Genomic DNA, 22,473 nt, shown 5'->3' with positions numbered 1-22,473 from the left:
CATCCGTTCACACGAATGCAACAAGGATATCTGATTTTTCACATCCCTGTTCATTGGTGTCACATCCTGCTGAAGAGGAAGTCATTATCCTGTATGGATACTCTGCTCACGGTGAAACACAACTTTGCCATAAAGAAGTCAGTAGTAAAAGCATTTGTGAAAAAAATATGGTCACAAGTTAAAAACATCCCGTTTAAAACTACGTTTTCCAATACCAGATGAGTATGGAGATTATCCTCATTATCTGTGTGGACTTAATCCAAGTTAAAAAGTAACTTCTTCAACATGGAAACCAAAACTTCAACCAGCTTTATGTCAACAAGAGTAAAACATCACAACACATCTGACCGAGAGCAGCTAGCCTTTTACCAACAGTCTGGAGGCAACAGACACAGCACTTCATTCTTTTCTCTGGAAAGGGGAGAGGCAACGAGGTGATTGGAAACTCCCTGGTGGATCACTGTGTCTGGCTGAATGCTCTTGGCCCCACTCCCAGACCTTCTCTGGCCTCACTTTTACGGCACTAGAATCAGATATGGCCATGGATGGACCAACTACAAGAGCTATATAGGCCACCAGGGAAAGTCTTCATTCAATAGAAAGAATGATATTTCAAAACATGATATATGCATTACAATGAGTGTAAATTCAATCCAGTGACTAATCAAGTAGACATTAAGAAAAACATAGAGGTATTCAGGCTAAAATCAAATATCTATAAAACAAAATAAAATACTACAACTTTCTGAGGCACAACTTAGACAGGCTTTAACCAACAGGCTTTTTTTTGTACTTTCAAGCAAACTGATGCCAGGCCAGTGTGTTTAGCGAGAGCACCAAAGGCACAAAACAACATGGGCTGTACCAGAGAGCAAACGGACAGATGGAGAAGACCCAGGGCCCCTGAAACTCTGTGTCCTTGAACACCAACACTCACAGTGGTACATGGTCTGTTGGGCCTTCGACCCAGGTATTACTTCCACACATATGAATACAAACCAACATATGTATACGAATGCACACACAGGCTTACACTAAGTACACAAAACAAACATGAACACCCGCTAAGGCCTTGGCGGAGGTTCTTACTGTTGGCCCTCAAAATCAGATGATGTCATGTGTTACTTAAAGGGACTGTGTGCTTTTTGTAGACATATTTAAACCGCTATTGTTTGTGAATTCCAGACCTGTAAACTTGCATCTATCTTTTTGTCTTCCACACAAGCTTTGCTGTACCAGTGGAGATTGACTGTTAAAATAAAAGTTTTTTAAAATCCACACTGTGTTCTCTACCCACTTTTATCCTGCCCTGTAAATCGTAACAACTATACACTAAATTAGCAAAAAAATATTTCATACCAATATGGGATACTGACATTGATAGCATGTATCTTTTATTAAACAAAAAGTGTTCTCAAATGTTTCCCCTATTAGCCAAACCCTCTAAAATTTTAACAATTCTGTGTAGTCCAAATAATAATAAAACTGTTATTTCATTAACATTAATCACCCCTCAAACATTTCCTCGCCTTCACTGCGATGACCTTAGGAACTTTCTGGTTATCCGTGCTTGCAGCTATGTTTTTAAATTGGAGAGCCTGAGGCATGACAAAGCTGGGATGCTCAATTTTAACTGTCCCTATGAGGATTAATCTGGATGGTTTGTGCACTGATTTGCCTATTAAGACGTTTTTCTGGGACCTTCCTCTATGATGGCAGCAAGAATGTGAGCTGTACTTGAATAAATTGTTATATATTATTATATAACAAACTCTGGCAGTATTGGTACAATCCTTGTTTTCATATGTACATGTGATACATAATTCCTGAAGGTATGCAGACAGAGAGGTCATAGGGCACATAAGCCACATGCACTTGAACACTCCTTAATAAGCCAAAACGACTATAAAGCTTCCGACTGAAAAATCAAATGGTGTTGGTCCAATCCAGGCCCAAACAAAGAACTGATGAAGCAAGACATTTTTTTTTACCATTTGTTTTACAACCTACATCACGGGAGAAAACAAAAAAGCAACAACTTGAGGGACGTGATGTAACTCTTTAAGGGTGTCAAACTTCATTGTGGTTGGGGTTTTTTTAAACCCTATGCCGTGTGAGTCTGCCTGGCCGTCCTGGCTGCCTTGGTGGACTGTAATTCGATACGCTCTTTGTTTTTACTTTACGGGACAGGAACAGGGGAGGAACGGGCAAATGCTCTCGATCTGTTGCTCAATTCAATAACATAGCGGTGCGGCTGGAATAATAAAATGACACTCACGTAGTGCTTATTCGGATTCCGTCGCTTCTGGACATCTTGCACTGTTACTTCTTGCACGGTGCGCCGTGGCATGACCGTCCTCTTCTTTACCCCTCCGTCAAAAAGACAAAACCGAATCCCCTGTTGGGTTTCACGAGCGATCGGAGCCGGTAGATAAAGTTTGCCAGGCAACGACTGTTTTCTTGTTGGTCATTCGCGTCGCTCAGATCATTGGCTTCTGAATGCAACAAATGGCGTTTTCCGTAAAGCTGCCTACGTCAAATTTCCGTTCCAACACTCATCGGCTCGGAAGCCAGAAGTTAATTGTCCGTCGTTTCTCCCCGTTTTCTTATGCCTCGTCCAGTCCCGCTGACGGCTCCAACCAAACTCCCAGCCTATCCCAGCTCGCCCACTCCCATTTCAGCAACTGGGCCATTGTGCTTGAAAGACCAACCCTCCAGCGTCAGAGTAAAAGCCACAGACCAGTCAGCCAAGGGTTTAAGTCTACGCATTACGAGCAGCATCGATGAGTTTACAATTTAATGTTGGGAATCCTAAAGAAAGTCAAGAGTGAAATCTCTGGAATTGGACTAAAGAGAAACACGTGTTTACATGTTGTGTGGACTGAGGCACTTAACATGTCGAATGTTTCCATACATCATATTGTTCTTTGACATTAAATTGTAACTTACACTGCTGCTACATTGGCTGTGTAACTGCAGTACACTGTGCTCGGATTTAACATTACTCACGTTAAAAAAACATATAGCAAACTAAATGTTAATACATGTCAATAATATTAACTATTACTTATGTAAAAATGTACTTATTTTTAATCCAATTGAGCTGTCAATGTGCAGGCCGTTGCAGAAGATGGACGTTGGAAATATCACGCTAGCTTTTTCAGCCGTTTACGCAACGTTAGAAACTGAAATTATTAGCTCATTGAGTTCTTAACATGTAGCGTTAGCAACTTGGCCATTACCGTTAACTATTTACCGAGCTCGCCTACATTTAGATACTCTCACCAATTAATGACGTTCCTTAAGCACTTTAAAAATTAATTACTCTTCTGAGAATATAACAATACGCCAGTTACTTCTATTTAAATAATTTAGCCCCTTACTTTTAGCTGTTTAACAGTTTGACCAATAGGTTTATTTTAGGTCCATCTTTTGGTCCGCTGTTAGCTTTAGCGTTAGCTCTGCTATCTCTTTCAATTAGCTAAGCTGGCGTGAGACGTTAGCCCAGCCGTAAAATGTGCCTATCGTATTAGCACAGTCTATCTTTCTCTACGGGTGACGTTCAGAAAACTCCGAACCTTGTTTTTAACACGTGTCGTTGCTCTAAATGCTCTAAATTAAATGAAGGCAGTCCACGTGGATTGACGGCTTCACCTCCGTAGGAAAACACAGCTGGCGTCGATCACCTGGATCGGAAGTGGCAGCTTGGTGAGTTCAGTCTTACGGTTCCAAATCAGTGATTCACGTGTAGATAACTGACGACTGCTGTGCGGATTCTAAAACCTTTTTCAAGGCAGGAAACTGGGCTGGTTTTATAAAGTCTATTGTAAATAAAACTGATTTGGAGTGTGGATCAAAATGAATACTTTTTAATCTAACACCGTTTTTAATATTTCTTCTAAAAAATGAAAATAACTCTCATTTCTTTCAAATCAAGTCTTAATTTATTCGTTTTAATTTAATCTTGTGTCTGTCTTTGTTGTTTGTCACTCACATTTACCATTTGTCTTTCACTGTATTATTCAAACCAGTGTGACTGAACCTCATCCTAGTCAGCAAGTTTTTTAAAAAATATAAAAGGGAACGTTTTGTAGCAATTGCAATTTAGTCATTTTAATTTTCTCATGTGCACCAGTTGTTACGCTGGTGCTCACACAACTGTATTCAACATGCAAATTCACCACATGTTTCCTGCTAGATAAAAATGTCATGATGCAAAAATAATAACAATATTAATTAATTATTAAACAAATAGAGGAAACTGTCCAGCTGGCTGGGTCACATGATTGAGCTGGATTTCTTTGATGTAGTGAAAATGTGTGAGTTCTATTTAAGAAAATTGCTTTACAAATAATACTGTTGTGTTATGTTGTTGTTTTAGACTTAGCTTTAAGTATTTTTATCAAATAGCCCTTACAAAACAATCATAATCTAGTGAAAAGATGACTTTTGTAGACATCTGTCTGTGCACTAGTGACCAAGTTTTAGCGTTTACTTTCAATTTTGTTGCAAAATAGCTCCATCTTTTGGTCTGTTGTATTTATTACATTAACACTGTATATGTGGCAGTTCTCTCTTATTTACAAAAGTACACCCCTCAAAATAAACATAATGTTTTATTTTTATGACCAGTCATAAAGCTACGTGATTGCCCATGTAATCATGTCACAACCTACATTAATTTCCTGGTGGGTTACTGGAAACAACAAGCTTTTTATTCAAAAGCAGAAATGAAACTCATGCCTGCATGATTCAATTGCATCATTCAAATATAAAGACATTACCTCAAAAGAGTCAAATGAGTCCTTGCTCAAAATAGATTATTTTCTCCTTCCCCTTTAATATGATAATGTAAGAGTCATAATTATTGAAAGTGGTCAGTTTTTCCAGTTAACTTCATAATAAATGCTTAAAAATGAAAACATGGGGAAAAACAGTCAAACTATAGCTGGCCATCATAAATGGCCATGGATGCAGATATCTTTTTATGTTGTTTTCTTGTGATAACTGAATAATTTTCTTGTTATCTCAGGATGACAAAGCTCTTTGACTTATGATATCGAGATAATCTTTCTCGTTATCTCAGAAAAAAGTTTTTCTTTCTCGTGATGAAAAGATAATTTCCAAATACGTGTCTGAGCTTCTTTAGACCACAACTTTATCCTTTAGGGAATTAAATATGATTTTGCTATGGTTCAAACGTGAATATAGGCTATTTGATTTTTCATATGATTCCCTTCATGCCAAGTGGTAAGTTACTTAGACTACTTAGACAAACAGCGCTCCCCAACTTCCCCCTTACCCCTATCCGTCAGATATTGCATGTTCTGGCCTTCACACCCCAGTGCCTTGCATAGATCAATGTGTTATGCACAACCATCCACAATGTGCCTTGATACCTTAATTAAATGGTGTGCAAATGACACCAGACAGCTATGAGAGAGGCATGAGACAGTAGAAGGCCGATGAATGATTGGATTGATGTAAGCTATCATTGGTGATGAGTTACTTTCTCAGCTACCTCTCCATGAGCGACAAAGTTAATCATACCTTTAAGGAATCTGCTGCCTCTAAAATGACATTTTCTTAAGTGATTTATCATTATGTGGAAAACGTTTTTTAAGCCTGCTGATGAATAGGAGGCTGGAATTGAATTGCACACAGACAGCCACATATGCTCCTTTCTTGGAAAAGTAGCAGCATGTCAATTTAGTGTGCTGTCAAAAGCTAATGGGGGGCCGAACATGAACTGTCTGTTGGATGGGTGTGTTCCAGGAACTCAGAATAAGACAGAGGAACGATGGCCTTTTACTTTGACCTGGCACCTGCTGTTTTTTCAGCACCACATATCTCAGCAGTCTAATAACTTAACCACTAAAGTAAATCATTATGTCAACCATGTTTTTTTTCCTACAGAAACTTTAAAAGATGAGGCGTTGGTTGTTATTTCTGGAATCAGAGACTTTATCATGTCAAGAAATTCTGTGGTTTGTGGAACAGTGTGCATTTTCCTCCAAAGACAAGAACAACTATCATCGTTATTACAAGAAAATGAGCTTTTATATTTGTGAGATTTAAAACACTTTTAGATTTTGGTCACCCAGATTCATTATCTAGAAATGTTAGGACTAATCTAAAGTGTCATGATTAGACATCCAGGATAAAATATACAAAGTCATGGGGGAAATGAGCTAAGGCTAAAGAGAAGTCATACGAAAGCTACAAGCTCCGAAGCAATGAAACAGCTTAGATGTCAGATGAATGGTGAAGGGTCAGTGCCGTCACACATTTGCAGCTCCAGGTGTGATGTGATGCCAGAGAAGCGTTCCTGCAGCGGTAACACATAACCAAAGGCTTCCCCCTGAGCCACTGGACCGTGGTAACGGTAAGGACGAATGTTTAAGATCTTCACACAGTGCACTGGGTAAGATAGAAACGAAAATTAATAGTTCTGAGAACATGAGTGCCCTTTTATTTGGTATTTTTATTTTGAACTGCACATCGTATTTCCTTAAATAATTTAAGAATAGCGTGACATTTTTGTAATTTATATCATTTATAACAGAGGTCAGGTTATTGCTTTACATACACTGGGTATTGTAAAGGTTTGAATAAACCCATCTGTCCTACTCCAATCTCTGTAAAGAGTATATGCACTTGAGTTGAACATTTCAGGAGGAAAAAAAAGGAAGTCAATGGCTGATCAAATAAACAAAAAAAGATAAATTGGAGAGAAACTCTAGATTTCCAAAGTCTTCCTAAAGTATTCTCACTTGATGAGCTGTATACAATTTTTATAACCGCACATAACTCCCATACTGATAAAAATGCCCTTGTACTTATTAAATGTATAAAATAGTGAGGCTGATAATTGCTTAGGCTTAAGATCCTAAAAAGGAGCTGTCTTCAATTCACCACTCTGAAGACAAACAACAAGCAAGCTGCCAACTTAGAACAAACAACCCAAAAGTAGGTTAGTCCACAAGAAGCTCCACACCATCATTAAATCCTGCGAGCTCCTAATGATCAGTGTCTCAGCATTAATGTGGGTGTCATGGCGAGGTAATGTGTCTGTGTGATGTCTAATCATGTCTGCGCCTTGCCCAGAGATGAAAGGAGCTGACAGTACATGTGTTCTTCTGATAATACACTTCAATTAGGCGTAGTGGCAGAAGGAGGACTAATGATGTTTACTCATCACTCCAGCTCTTTATCAGGTCAGGACGCTCTCAAAATACACTCTCTCACACATGCACAGACACAAGTATACTGTATGTTGTGAAGCTGTGTGTGATCCATTAACACAGATGGAGACACACAAATGCTGAGGCATCATTTTGTTCTGTAATGATGGTCCTTAGTTGGGGGTCATTACTCATAAGCAGTCTGGGGGTTTCACAGTTAGAACCAACCAGGACTTCAAACACCTTGATGAATCCCTCTACATCACTCTTTTCTCGTTCCATCCCCACATCGCCCCGTCCATTAACATGCAGAGGTAACGCGGCAAGATTATAGTTGTTTTGCAGAACCTGCTTTTCCATTTTTTTTCCCCCCAATGTAGCAAAATTGTGTGCTTTTAGCCTTTTAGATGATTTTTTAGAGGCAAAGGGACTGGCGTGCCTGCTCAGTTCCCAGATGGTAAATCCTGCTCTCCCTGAATTATCTAGCCCCACCCACGTTTCTCTATCCGTTGCTGCATCATAAAGCTGCTAGCATTTATCACTATAGCTATAATATGCAACATTTGGGAATCCAGCTGTGTCCGAGTGCAGTGATGCCTTCTTTGATTGGTTAGGGGGGCGAGCATCGGTGAAAAATCTTCAGAAGGGACCATCTCTGCACTGCTGATTTTTCTGAGTGTGTGTCACCGGAGATTTATAAAGCATGAGTTTACATTTAGATACTGTAAGTTATTGAGTATACTAAAAAGATACTAGAAAAATGTTGGCCATGGATGTTTGTGTCACATGATCATTGTTAGTCTTGAGCATATTATACGATACACTGAGGTGGTTCATTTTCAGAGGTTTCCTTTCTTTGCACCACTCATTGTCACGTACTGTATTAGCATTATGTCCTTCTTACCATCATTGAGGAGTTTGACCCCATCATACTGAATCCCTGTGGGGTCTTTCTGAATAACTGGACCATCTAGATAGCCTGAGAATGGAGCGTTGACAGCCCCATATTCATCACACACCAGGTCCACCGCTTTATGTAAGCCATTACCTCTGCAAGACAAGTGAGAGAATTTTGTTAAAATGATATTTACTTTTTTAAATTCCCCTGTATATATTCCATATTTCTGGAGGTTACTCATATTTGGAGACAATATACTAACAGAAAGCAATCTACACATGCGGAGAAACCCGACTAATCCTTAAATAAACTTGGTTGATAAAGGTGGCATGAAATGACATCGACCAAAAAAAAAAATAAAAATTTAAGTTTAAAAAAAGGATTTTAATTAACATTTTAAATCATTTTCGAATGACAAGGTTCAAGCCTCATCAGGAGCCACAATGTGAACTGTTTTGCAAAGTATGCCTCACCGAACGTAATGCTGCCTTATCAACTAATCTGTACTGTGATTCTTTCGTGTGGTGCAGCATCAGCAGGCTTCTGAGGATTGAGCATAAAATCAGCTTTAGAAAAAATAAATCACCTTTTGGAGTTGAAAGCTCCACAGCCATGCGAATCACATGCTCTTACTCTGTTGTTGTGGTGACCAGCACAAAAACCACTCCAGGCTCCAACTGCAGACGGAATGTAAAGTATTTAAAAGTCCAAACACATTTCTTTCAATAATACACCATATATAAAGTTAGCTGCATTGCATTCCACAACACCAAGCAAATATGTGTGACTTTATTTTAACATCAGCTCAGTCTGCGTTTCCTCAGGCTCTATTTATGTGGAAATTATGGCAATTACAGTGGAAAGACACTATTCACATGTCATTTATTGATGTCTTTCATATAAGTGGTGTGTCAGACATTAACACACCCACACGAACACATTATTATGACTCAGATGGGAAGGCAGACAGTACACAGCCCCTTCCTGATCTGTGGCAGAAAGCTCATATGGTGGAGATCTCGCAAATACCTTTGTAATATTTACATAGAGTGCATTAAAAAGTGTTTATCTGCATTCACATGTATAGCCGTGTGATTATACCTGGCATACAACAATGCCTCGTCTTAGACCCTGAACACTTGTCGTGTAGGTATCGGCCCTGGCAGATGTATCGTTTGGGTTGGCAGATGCCTCCCAGTCTAATGCAGCTGATGTCACTTCTTGGTCTCGAGGAAATTCTCTTACTCTCTGTTTTCTTGACCTTCTTCCTTGGAGTCACAAGTATCCTGTCATGTGCTCTTGTGTAATTTCTCTTCTCCTTGGTGATGGTGTCTGTGTTTTTGTCAGGGCTTTGAAATGTGTCACCTTTTCTCTCTTCATGTTCTGAAGCACAGATCAACAGGACACCTGGAAGAGAAATGAAAAGCACTAGATCACACTTAGAATTCTGTAACCTGCACATTTGTCTTGTTGTTGAATCTTGATGAATAGTCAATGTATTTTATTATTATTATTATTATTATTAAGTGAATCAGAATATACCAATAACAATGTTTGTACCTATTATACTACACATCTACTTAACCTTTTATAGATGTCACACATAAATTTGTGAAAAATAGGTCTAGTTACTTGCTCAAAATGATAAAATGTTGTTCAACTTTGATAAATTCTCAGAAACTTATCAATATTGCTGTGTCACTTTAAGAGTTCTAGCTACATCTGAGCTCTCCGCCTGCTTGCTGAGAACTGTGTTACTTGTCCGCCCTGACAGACGGAGTCATAGTTCAGTTATTTTATAACATGTTTTAACTTTGACAGGATACTGCTTATTCTGCCCCGACATGTGTCTTTAATCCTCATTGACTCTATTAACCTCAGAGGCACAGAAAATATTTCAATCACTCTGTACTGGCAAAGGAACACACGCTGGGCTCAGTGGTTGAAAGAAGCTGCTTATCACTAGAAACCCTTAATTACTGGGAGACAGTCGAGCAGGATGGCTGGCTGTGGCATGGAGAAGCAATTTTCCTCAGTGTGTGAGTCAAAATTTGAAAAGGCAAAATTTTGAGGCTAAAATGGAAGTGTGCTAATTGTTGCAAGAGCAGCTTGGAATAGGGTTCTGCTTAGATGGTTGTTAAGGCCTTGCTGGGTGGCAGAGTGCTAGGATGCAGTATGTGTCATCACTGTTTGTGTAGGTCGTTAGAGTGTCATTCTACTGTTGCAGAGCAGTAAATGTAATGTTAGGGATGTTTGGCAGGGTTCAGCTAAATGCTTGCTGCAGTGCTCGGTGTGATTGTTTGGGAATATTGAGTCACATCCAGCGACTCTGGCAAATATGTTTGCAAATTTGTCATTCTTCCATCTGGATGCACCAAGACTAGTGCAAAAAAAAAAAAAACATCCAGTATATTTAGCAAAATTCAAAAAACAACTGATTGTTTACCTGTGAACAAAAAGGAGTTGAAAGTAGCCTGGTAGTTAAAGTTGGTAAACAGCAGCTGCATTCCATCATACTTTTCCTCTGATTGCTTGGTTTTATGCGTAGAGGTGAAGCACCACAGATGCACACGCAGTGAATCTTTACATTAAGGAAAAGAAATACATTCATGAATGGATGCAAACTGGGACCATTTAACTTCACAGTGGCATGAATTATTCTTTTCTAAGTGAGAAGACCTCATATTCATTTCGCTCCACAATCCCTCAGAATCAGACTGTGCCCTAAGCTTTGCAGTTAGATGCAATGATGTACTGTTGCATTAAGCATTCAGTCATGCTTTAAATGTCTCATCTACTTGCGCCAACAGCGATGGCCCGAACCCCCCACAAGGTTTGTGTTTACTGGAGTTTATAGTCTCCTAATAGAGCTCAGTTCATTGTGATCTCCAGGCCAGGAAGATATTTATACACCATTTATTGTTCATATAACAGGAGTCTTATTATTGTACTCTGCTGAACGGCAAATTGCATTGTGTGCATGTGAGTGTGCATACACAAGCATGCCTACATAGCTGTGAGTAGACATTTTGTGCAAGTGTGTGTGTGTGTGTGTGTGTGTGTGTGTGTGTGGGTTCATCCTGGCACATTGTATGATGCACGTTAAAACATGTGCAGTATACATGTTTCATATTGAGGCTACTTACAACATAGTAGCAGAGCGGCAATGAGACACACCCTCGACAGCATTGTCATCCTCAGAGCATCAGGCCAGAATGGAAAAAGCTGTGAAGCAAAGTCCTATAAATAAGCAAGCTAATATTTTATTTCTTGCAGAAACTAAATCCTATGAAACTAATCTAAAGTGTCTCCCTTTTTATATTGCAGACAAGCAATCTCAAGGGCCAATGACAAGCAAACCAAATTGTGACTGAGTACTGCTCGAAATTTCTAGTGAGAGAAAACCTACTTACAAATCTTGTGGAGACCTTGCAGTGTGGCTGCAGGCACAGCCAGTGGAAACACAAAGCAGGGGCTGTTTGAAAACCTGCCTGCTGTGAGAGCTGCAGGCCCGGACCACAGGACGTTCCCCCACTGTCAATATTGATACTGGCCTTTAGAAAACACCTCCATTCACTTGCTGTATAAGGCTCACTTTATTGACTTTTTGTAGCCGCACTGAAAGTTACACAGAGCTGGTTATTGACCCCTGAGAAAAAGCTGCTGCGAGTAAGTTTTGACCAAACAGCCTTCAAGTTCCACTTTTGTTATTACTAAAATGAGCAATAGCAATACAAAAGTTCACGGTGGTATTGTTTAACTTTTTAAAACCAGTTTAGCATCAAAAATAATTAGACAGTAATGATGTATAAATTGTACTGGTCCTCTTCCCTTCAGCTTCCCTGCACTATCAATACTTATTGGTACGATTGGTATTAAAATACCTGGTGATGTCTTCTTCTGGCATTTTGTTACAGTTTTTGAATGTCAACCTTTAGTTTATATAGTCATTGTTTGCTTTACAGAATTATGTGGTGGTGAGAAATGTAATTGCTGCCTTTTATTCTTTTTTTTATTATTTGCACAGCCCTTTCAGTACGATGACAATTTTATTTTATCGTTCCTGTTGCTTTCCACAAGGTCCACAAAGGAATTGAGTTCATCACAATTTTGATAATTTCTCTTCTGTGGATGCAGCAGTCATGTAGTAAACATGGAGTGAAGACCAAGGCTCCAATTACACTGGATAAACTGTATATAATAATATAATATTTGCTGTGCAGTCCACAGGGACAGGACTGATGTGTCAAGTCTCTTGATGCTGTCAAATCCTGCTTCTACCCTTAACAAGACCAAAAAACAAAACAAAAAACCCATCTCCATGCAGAAGCATCTATTATGAAATAATTACCTTTAAAGCCTCACACAGTACAATGAAAGTCAGCCAACGGTATGATTTTCCTCCTCTCCTAGTGGGAGGGGGAAATGTAGATACATGGATGTAAATATGGATGAACAGCAGAGGAGGTTCAGAGTCGGCTTTGTGCAGAATGTATATGGTGAAAGACGGCAAAGCCGATTTCTTCAAGGATACATGGGCTGTAATCCAGTTCAGAGACTGAGTGAAGCTGCTGTGGTATAGGCATTTGTGGCAGCTTGTCTATAGTTGTCTTTATTTCAGAGATGCTACACCTTCAATTTACAGAACTAAATATTCAGAGCTGGCATGAAGAAAATACAGACTCATGTATTGTAGAAGTTCATAATTATGCAACACACATCTAGGTTCTTTTTTTTTTTTAAATAAACATGGTCCTTCAGGGTTGTGAGGTTCAGAAATGAATGGTTATTTGACTTTTGTTTGCTCTTTCTTCTCATTTGTATGTACACGTGTATCTTTCTCTTCTGATGTATAGTGGTGCAGACCAGGTTTCTGTTGAATTTGAATGCTTTTATTCTAATTCTGAGCTGGTTACTCCCTCTGAATTACAATTTACTGAGTACGAGGGCAATGGGCTGAATAACAGCCAGTGACGAGTCCAGTCTCTTGCAGCCAGGCAGCATTGATAATCAAATATCTGGGCAGAGGGTTATACTGATGGACCGTATGGCTTGGAATTTGAAAAGGAGAGAGAGTGAGCCAGACAAATAAAAAAAGCAGACAAAAAGGGGAGAATAATGAGGAGTAACACTGCTCAACTGTGGGCGTGTGAGAGCATGAGTGAGAGGAGGGTGTGGATAAAGATGTGGGAGGAAGGAGACAGGCAGAAACAATTTAAAAGACAGAATAAAAGGAAAAAACCAAAGAAAAACAAGAAAAGGGACAACAAAACAGACAAACAGAAGACGAGAAAGAAGCAGTCGATGCTCCAGCCTGCATTTTAAACACTCTCTGAAGGATTTGTGTTGACTCTTTGAGAACCCTTTGATAAACACGGCTACTTAAATCGAAACACACGCCACATTCTTCAAACTCCTGGGAGGATAGGACTGACATTTCACTCCGGCTTCTCTGTCAGTTAGTTCTGGCATTTCAAGGAGAGAGAGAGAGAGAGAGAGAGAGAGAGAGAAAAAAAAAGCCACAAGTGTTTCCTAGCAACAGTTTGCTGCAAAAATCTCCCTCCCCTGCCCTCCCTTCCTACTCCCTCCTTCCCTGAGATTCGAGTTGCAGCAATGCACCACTTGCTTCAGACCTGAAATACATTCTAATTCTCTTGACTCGCCTTCCCTCTTCCTCCTGTTCTCTTCAGCAAACTGCCAGACTTGCATCAAATGACATTCAGGCCCCTGTCATCTGTAAAGAAAAAGCACACAGTGAGGCTGTTCCCTCACTGTGAAGGCTGAAGGAACTGCAACTGAGAACTGCTGGCAGACAAAATATCGTCCGTACGCAGCGATAATTCAGCCTTTTTAGAAGCCGAGTGGTTACTGGGCACGAGCCTGACTTTTACTCTTTCATTTCTGCCTGCTCCTTTTTCTGGTGCTCAGGTGAAAGGAACATCTCACAGAAACAGGCTTGTGAAAAAGGCTGTGTGGTTTGTTGATGGATCAGAATTGCTCCACTGGTCTAAATCCGCTTTCTCAACTCGGCGGCCCATTCACACTCACTTGGCTCTGTCAATTTGTAAACATATTCGGGGGGTTTGGGGAGAGGGCATTTAGCTGGCTGAGCAGACAAATAGAGCGCCGCAGGGCAGGGGATGAACTATGTGGTGCTGGTGGTATCAGACAGGGGGCGCCAAAGTCCGGACAATCTGTTCTACTAAAAGTCTTTCCATGTATGTGAAGAGAGACGGCTTTCAAATGGTGTTAGTTACACATCTCTGTCTCGTTTTGGGTCTGTAGGGAATAAATCAATGAGATTTAGGCTGGAGCATATACTTAAAATTCACAAATGTCAACCCATGTCCTTCATGTCTCTTGAATTGAATCCCCATGGACCCACAGTACAAGGTGACATGAGTGACAAGCGCTGAGACAACGAAGCAGAAAGTGAAAGTGTTAAATGCCCATCCCCATTAAACACGTTGGCTAAGATGGGAATGAAAGAGATTGGTTGCTATGTTATTAGCATTACCATCAGGTGCCTGCTAGTAGGCGCGTTATAGAATATTGCATAATAATGACCTATCTATAATATTATTTTGATTTTTGTCTTGCTTTGGCACATAAAATCCACGCTTATGGTTAGATTCATGGGTCTTCACACATAGTGTGGGGCATTGACCGGCTTAACTTATGCAAAAATATTCTCTGACACTGTGCAGCTACAGCTGTATGTGGGAGCCAATTGGAATGATCTTGATTTCAGCAGAAACCGAATCATTTGTGACTGAATGTGAATAGAAACCAATAGATGTTGGATGTTGCAGATGATGCTGCAATGTCTGAACAATGTCCGTAGTAGACTTAAAACAATTTAGGGGGGGGGAAAGCGCGCTCACTTTCATTGCTCTCATCATTAAAATGTGTTTAATACTTTATGTAACATTACATAAGGACAGAAAAGAAACCCCATTGTTGTTGTCCGGCAGTAGGTACATCAGACATTAACCATCGACCAGTCAGAGCAGCGCATGTAAATAATCTCAGTAGTACTACACAAGCGGGTAGTAGGTGATCTATGGAAAACAGAACAATGGCCTAATAATGACTGATAACTCTCCATTGAGTGATGAGATATCGCTAAAAGCAGCTTGTTTTTCCAAGTCGTTACATAATCTGAAATCCTACAATGGATGTCTGCACTTGACACTTCTTGAGAGCCATTATACTCAGTTTTATTTTATAAAAACAACTATGAAGAGTGCAGAGATAAGTCTTAGTAATGGTCCATGATGTTATCATATCATTATCATCATCATCATCATCATCATCATCATCATCTATAATCATGCTATTTGCTAATACAAAAGTTGGCTTTTGGAACAGTTTTTGTATTCAAAATGACTCCTCTTGAAACTCAAGATCTTAAAATTAACTTCATCTTCTTTTTAAAATGTTCATTGATCCTGAATAGACCTTGATACAACAAATACTGTACAGGGTTCGATGCGAGGAAACTTGAAATCACTAAACTTGAATCTACTCTAGTTCACTGTGGAGAGAGAGTGCGAAGGGTTAAAGTTAACAGACAGAAGCCTTTGAACTATGCAGGAGTGGACATAACCACAGGAGTGAACAGGACAGGCCAAGATGATGGATGTCGCACATGTCACAGCCAATCGTGTATGGATCAAAGCGAGGTTTCATGATTGGTGGATCGCTGCAGAGGAAAGTTAGAATATCAAACAGAGCAGGGAGGGTGGCTAAAAATGCCTTTGCTTTGATGAGGAAGAAGCCAGAGGACGAGGTAGAACAGAGACATAAGACAGAGCAAAGTCATGGCTAGAAAACGTGGCAGTCAGCTGTGCCACCATGACTAGTATCGGATCCCAGCAGATGCTCTTCAGCTTTCTCAGGCTGGATATAGCCAAGCAGTAACATGTACCATCATACATTTCAGACACAAGACTAATGTTTGGTAATAATCAGGATTTATTCTCGGACAGGGAAAATGAGACATTCTCACCATGAAGCATATCGCAGGTGTTTAAATGTGGTGACCACCGGCACAGCGGCCGCTAAATCGACTGGCCTGCACCGTGAGGTGGCATTGATGAGCGATTAGGGCAGATGACCCTCATATTCACGTCACACATCGCTGCTGCAAGCTCATAAAGTAGGCCTAGAGTTCTGCGAGGACAATGCATCGAAAGTAAGTCCAAAAAGTCTCTCTGTCCTATCCAGCTCCTGCTCTCATCGAAGCGACATTTCATTTAAAGTCTGCTCATTAAGAAGTAGCTAATTACACCCACATTATCTATAATTATAGTGTTTTTACATCACACTCCAAAGATAAAACTCTTTCAATGCAGCTTCAATGTATAATTAGCCTTCGTAGGGACCTACTGCACACATAATTAGATAGAAATTGATACTAATACACCTGTCTACCAGGCAGACAAAGCTAGTCTGTGCAGAGACACAAACATTTTCACAGAGATGATTATTGTTTTAAACTCCTGCTGGGATAATACTGGAGAGGCGCAATATAAAGGGATTGACCTGTCGTGTATTGGTAGAACAAAAACAATCAAAGAAAAGAAGTAGACTTGTGCATTTCTTTAAATGAGCAAGTCGGGAAATTGCTCAGGGCCCCCAAGAGGTGGCCTCCGAGGAATCATAATGGGGCTGAATATTGACATCTTCAGTCCAATACTCAAAATAGCCGGCGTAAAGCCACTGCTGCAATGACCCACACAGGGTGTTTCACCGTACCTGCCTACTGTGATTTTCAGTTTGTGTCAAAGCAGAAACTGACGGGAAAATCAACCCCAAAAAATGAAAGGACGAAAAAAAATGGAAGAAGTGGAGGAAACGGCAACAGAGCAGACTCAAGTAGGAGCAGCAGCTGAGTGTCCCGGAAGTTTGTAAGTTCACACTTTTTTAAAGCTTTATTCAAAAAAAAACAAAAAAACATTCAATTACACTTTGTTGTAAATTAGCGCTATATAAATAAAGTCATTCCTACATACGATACAGATACAGTATGTAGAGAGCCCAACAAATCCCCCTAGGTAACAGTGGAGAGGAAAAACTCCCTTTAATGAAGAGACTTCCAGCAGAAGCGGCTCAGGGTGAGCGGCCATTTGCCTTGACCGGTTAACGTAGATGGAAAGTGGAGAGAAAAAAGAAAAGAGCAACAACGAAACATTGGGCAGTTTGGTTGGAGCAGTAGCTGCACTCTCCCAGTTTGCATGGCTGGGGATGGCGATGGGCTGTGGGCTTCAGGGTTTGCCCAGGGACACTTCGACAGACAGTTCTAACGGTTTAAAAACTTTTGATGTCAAAAACATTATTATTATTTATTTGATTCATGTGATGAAAGTGATCAGTGTCCTCATTTTCAGCAATGAAAACTTGGAGCTGTGTAGATTAAAGCCAAAGATATCATTCAATTTCGTTGTTTTCATTTTTCATTTCTTTTTCACCCTTTCCCTAACCCTACCCCTTTTTTTAAAGTTCAGCAGCTCAAAGGCTTTAATTCTCTAGACTCTAATCCCATATACCTCTAAGGAAGAAAATAAGAGAGTGAGGGCATTTTGCATGTTCACCCGTTGATGACTTTTGACTGGGCAGCAATCCGTCATCTCAGGAATAACCAGGAAAATGTCAACTGCCTCCTCCAACACATCTTTGTCTCCCAGGGAAGATGCCCGGGTTTCTCTTTGGCCAGTAGATGGTAGTAGTAATCCACCAGAGGAAGCCAGTGGGGCAGGCATGAGGCACGTTGCAACAGCAGGAATCTCATAGGTTAATTATATAGCACTCTCATGTCAGGGAACGTGATCATTCAAACAGTATCTAACTGGATAGAAACACAGAGCGCAATCAGGACAGTTAGAAAATATGTGTGAGAGGTGGATGGCAGTTTAAGAAAAGGAGAAATCGTTCATTTTTGTTAATGATCGTGTCATCGTGTTTGCTTGCTAATAATCTGCACACATCTTCTCAATTTGTCATCGGTTTCCAGGAGCTCTTTTTTCTATGACTGTCCAAATAATGACTAACAAGACCTGGCAAAGCTGTTTAAAGCTGACGTATACACAACCTGATCTTGAGATGAAGAAAGTGAAGCTAGATTGTGTTATTTTCCAGTGCACACACATTCATGCACGTGTTTTGAATGTGTGCCTTGCTCAAGGGGACAGCAGCAGTGACTGAGTGTGTGTGTGACCTTAAGAAGATGTAAAACAACCTGAAAAACTGCCCAACTAAAGCAAATTCTTCTTAAGAAAGTAATGAACTCTTATGTTTGGCTGAAGCTATTAAAATTGAAATAAATGCAGTTTAATGTTAACCAGTTTAGTCCAACCACTGCAGACTAGTTTTGGGAGGAAACTCATTGTGTTGTGAGCTCCTGTGGTGGATATTGGCATTATTATCAGGTGCTGGAGGCCACTGGCTACATGTGCAATGAACTGGATCAATAGTGATTAGTGATTATCATCCAAATGGTTTGAGCTAGAACTGTGCTAGTTCAAGGTTGCTTGATTCGATGAAATGAACCGTGGGCCATTGGTTGCCGACACCTGCCACATTAAGTCGCATGTGGGTGAATCCATCATTTTGTAAGTTCATAAGGTGTTTACTGCTTTCCTCCATGGCTGTAGCTGAATTTCTGACAGCTATTTACACAGTAAACACAGAGGATTTCAGGTGGCTGCTCTGGCTGCTCCTTTCTTGCAGCCGGTAATCTCATCATGCTTTGTGTCAATTTACAAATTGTCAAAAAAATGAGTGGGAGGTGGCATCCAACACACCGCTCACAACGCTCAGTAAGGCTACAGGAATAATGGGGGGGGTGCAGGAATACAGTAGGGCATTTGTGCTGTGTCCACTTCACTAAACCAGGGTTTTAGAGGCAAAAGTTTAATGGACCTCTCTGACCAGGTCACACACACCAATGTTCAATATCAACCTGTTTCTAATGGAATCTTGTAGTGTAAAACCATTTCAATCCACAATGGTGGCTCCATGATTACTGGGCTATACACCCAGCTAAAGGAATCTTAGCAGCTCTCCCACTGAAGCTCTGAAAACTTTGCTCAGTAAAACTCGCCCTGCAGTACTCTGCACCTCTGTCGAATTGGTTTTTGCGAGCAGCACATGTATATGACGAAAAAGGCGGCACCCTCAACCACACCACGAACCAATGAAAGTTTCAGTGGAGTGGTAGAGAGCTACCAGTTCTGCGGGTAGATCAAGATCTAGTGTTGATGTGTTAACCACTTTTTAATATAAAAAAGACTTATCATGACACATCGTCTCAAATACATCACAGTGATGAAAGTCTCTTGAGGTCTTAAACTTGAATTACACATATCGAAATGAATTTCTGTTTCAAAACACTGTCAAAACAAACCTTTTTATTGAACTTTGTCAGGTGCAAGACAGGATTAATGTACTACATTGGTCCATCAACCTACAGTCAATTACAGTTGGTCGTTCAACTGGTCATATTTAATGTCTAAGTCTGTTGCATTTTCAGCAATAATAATGCACAAAACCATCGAAGAACATCAGAAGTTTAGAAGCTTTGTATACAAGAATCAGTCTTATAAACGCATTATATAATATAGTATATGGCTCATGTTTCTATGGTCATGTGGATATTTTGTGTTTTTGTCTATTTATCTATATCTCTATCTATATATAACACGGTTAAATGAGGCAGCGAGCCAAAAAAATAAAAAAATAAACAGAGTGAGCAGAAATGTGTGCTAACAGTCCTACAGTGTGTAACCCTGGGCTAGAGGCATGGACATTGTTAACAAGAGTCATTAGTGTCACCACAGTCAGACATAAACAGTATAAAGAATACACAGGGGTACCTTTTTGCCCATTTAGCACAGCACAGAATGCACTGACCAACTTACTGAAGAAGGTGCGTGTGTGTGTGTGTGGATCCCAATTATGCTGCACTCCCACAGTGGCAATATTCTCTCCTTCCCCCCCATGTAGTAGAATGGTGTTTTGTCACTGGAATCACCAGTAGTTTGAATATTTTCCAGGATGCTAAGGTTGAAAAATCTATTATGGGGCTATACACAAATATACTGTACAGACCAAATTCAAAAGCAGAGATTACGCAGTGCGACAGCAACACAAAAGGCTGCAGCCAGTTTTGAATCATGGGACAACTACAGGACAATATTTTTTGTATGAATTGCTATAGTTTATTTACTTCGGTATTTCAATCGGTCATTTTGTTTCACTTATCAGTCATTTAATCGGTCATTTTGTTCCACAATCACTTATTTGATTAAAAAAAAAAAAAAAAAAAAAATTGGAAAAAAAGTTGGAAAAATTACAAATGAAAGTTTTATGACAGGGAGGATGAGGTGGCCTGAGAGTTCTGAGAGAAAAGTCCAAAAACGAAACAGACTTTGCGATGAAAATAACAAAATGCGAGAGGGCAGGAGTCGCTGTATGCTGTGTGCTTCGATTCTCCTCTGTTAGGAATTTGTCAGTGGATGAGGTGGCGGGGCTACACAGACATCCAATAGGGAGTGACACACATCGCCCAACACTATTCACCTCTGCAGTGATGCCTAAAACTTTTTTCCTGCCAGCTACCCCCCCGCCACTCCCCACTTCCCCTTTAGCATTCAAAGAAATATTCTCAAAACCTATCGGAACCCATAAAATGCACCACAGCTTTACAAAGAAACCAGGGTTTCTAATATCACATAGTGCTATACAGATCCTGTGTATAAAAAAATCACTAAGGACAGGTTGGGAACACCACAAAATACAAACTATATATTTATATTCAATTAAATATTCTTTTGTGTTTTAGATATTCATAATTATCCACTTCTGTTGTGCTGTGTGAAAAAATGTAACATGTCTTGTAGTGTATAAGTGTGGTTTCATCTTCCTAATATTTGAAATGCAAATTTGATGAGATGGGGTTTGTTCAAAGTGCACTCATGGAATCTACATAACTATAAAAACCTGTGATGTTGGCGACCTTACTGGATCTTAAAAAAAAAAAAAAAAAAAACAACGATAAGGTTTTGTGATTCCGATACACGAAATACACTTTCACTGGCAAAACATGAAGAGAAAGAAGCAAGTTAACTTGAACAATGACTCCACTTAACAGAAAGGAAAGAAGCGTGTGTTGGGATAAATCACATATGACATAAATATTATAACTGGGGCAAAAAACAACAAAATTGCAACATATTTCCAATGCATAATATGACCGTTATATGCATAGGTGATCAGTAGCCTTGTACTGCACCCTTGGGTCCTATATGCTGGGAGAGTGAATGCATCTGTGAGTGACTTTGGTCATAAATATTCATACATGGTTTTTGCGCTGGGGAGCAAAAAAGAGGCTCTGGAGAATGGGGAGCATATCCGAAAGCAAATGAGTGGAGGTTGGCAATAAACCAAAGTCAAAAGACAAAGTTAGCCATAATGGCCCTCCACCTAGATCCCTATAGGAAATGACAGATGGAAAAGCGATACTTCATTAGCACTGCCACAGCAAGAACCAAATAGGCAGGACTAACAATTAAAAAGGACTTTTCGGTGACATGGAGTTTGCTCCAGCTGCATTACACAAGTAAACATTTAACACTTTCTCGATAGTTTTTACATTGAACCCCAAAAGATTTAGATCCTGGAGCATTTTATATTGGCACTGCTGCTGCACAAACACCAGGCTGCATGATACATTTAGCCAGAGGATGTGAAAGTCAATTGTGGGGAAAAGGAGAAATATCTTTCGGATGCAGGATTTGGAGTGTTTCTACTTAGTGCTCCTTTTACTTTTTTTTTGTTTATCAGTCAAATGAATTGTTCACAAATACATGAAAAACTTGCTAAAATGAGCAGGAGATATGATGAGATTAGTTGTAACCTTAAGAGGATCAACAGGATACATGGAGAACATGAAAGGATTTTCAGATAGTTTAGAGTATATTTAAGATACAATAAAACATCAAATCATTCGTGGGCATTTCCATGATTATGTTGATATGCCACTGGTGAGCGCACACTCACACACACACACACACACACAAACACTCCTATGTGTACACACACAGAGAGGCATCATATCTCTGGTGTTCACCTTGACTTAGCAAAGGGCTGTCTTCATGAATCCCTCCTTATCTCGGGTTTCAAATGCACAAGGATAAAAAACACCATCAGAGGCGGCGATGGGGACCCCCACAATGCAAAAAATCTATTTCAAGAAATAAACGGCTTGTTTTACAGAAATAAGTAAGTCTAAATTTAAGGTCCTCAAATGTTTTACTTGGTAAAATACTTATTTTAAACCAAACGATGATCTTTCCCTAAGGCCTGTGACAACGTGTGTCTGTCCTCCTG

General features: G+C 39.9%; 2 protein-coding genes across 6 annotated transcripts in view; both read right to left on the bottom strand.

The window, feature by feature from the left end:
* sh3pxd2b (SH3 and PX domains 2B) overlaps positions 1 to 2,690 on the bottom strand; it is a 31,870-nt gene extending 29,180 nt beyond the window's left edge. For 2 of the 4 annotated variants that reach the window (XM_067491874.1, XM_067491873.1), the window contains exon 1: positions 2,279 to 2,689. In XM_067491874.1, coding sequence (XP_067347975.1) covers positions 2,279 to 2,350 — 72 coding nt within the window. In that variant the 5' untranslated portion in view covers positions 2,351 to 2,689. Of the gene's footprint in view, positions 1 to 2,278 lie in introns of all 4 variants that reach the window. The other 2 variants (XM_067491872.1, XM_067491875.1) reach the window with 2 other exon arrangements.
* Positions 2,691 to 4,686: 1,996 nt separating this feature from the next.
* On the bottom strand, positions 4,687 to 11,609 carry LOC137108309 (leukocyte cell-derived chemotaxin-2-like). 2 transcript variants are annotated; one of them, XM_067492719.1, is made up of 6 exons: positions 11,496 to 11,609; positions 11,229 to 11,307; positions 9,184 to 9,489; positions 8,669 to 8,759; positions 8,089 to 8,234; positions 4,687 to 6,420 (listed from the first exon to the last, which is right to left on the bottom strand). In XM_067492719.1, the coding sequence occupies exons 2-6, from the start codon at positions 11,275 to 11,277 to the stop codon at positions 6,254 to 6,256; spliced, it is 759 nt and encodes a 252-aa protein (XP_067348820.1). In that variant the 5' UTR covers positions 11,278 to 11,307; positions 11,496 to 11,609; the 3' UTR covers positions 4,687 to 6,253. The 2 variants fall into 2 exon arrangements, with proteins under 2 accessions (XP_067348820.1, XP_067348819.1); XM_067492718.1 differs by lacking the exons at positions 11,229 to 11,307; positions 11,496 to 11,609 and adding an exon at positions 10,529 to 11,004.
* Between the last annotated feature and the right edge of the window lie 10,864 nt (positions 11,610 to 22,473).

The sequence above is a fragment of the Channa argus genome, chromosome 22 (assembly GCF_033026475.1).
Source record: "Channa argus isolate prfri chromosome 22, Channa argus male v1.0, whole genome shotgun sequence".
In the NCBI taxonomy this organism is placed as follows: Eukaryota; Metazoa; Chordata; class Actinopteri; order Anabantiformes; family Channidae; genus Channa; species Channa argus.
This window is presented reverse-complemented; position numbering and strand designations above follow the sequence as displayed.

Bases quoted from the DNA above. Each gene is read 5' to 3' on its own strand.
- LOC137108309 (XM_067492718.1), bottom strand. From the start codon at position 10,589: ATGCAGCTGCTGTTTACCAACTTTAACTACCAGGCTACTTTCAACTCC. The intron at 9,490-10,528 runs GTAAACAATCAG...TTTCTCTTCCAG, and splicing joins CAACTCCTTTTTGTTCACAG to GTGTCCTGTTGATCTGTGCT. The intron at 8,235-8,668 runs GTGATTTATTTT...CTTGTCTTGCAG, and splicing joins GGAGCTTTCAACTCCAAAAG to AGGTAATGGCTTACATAAAG.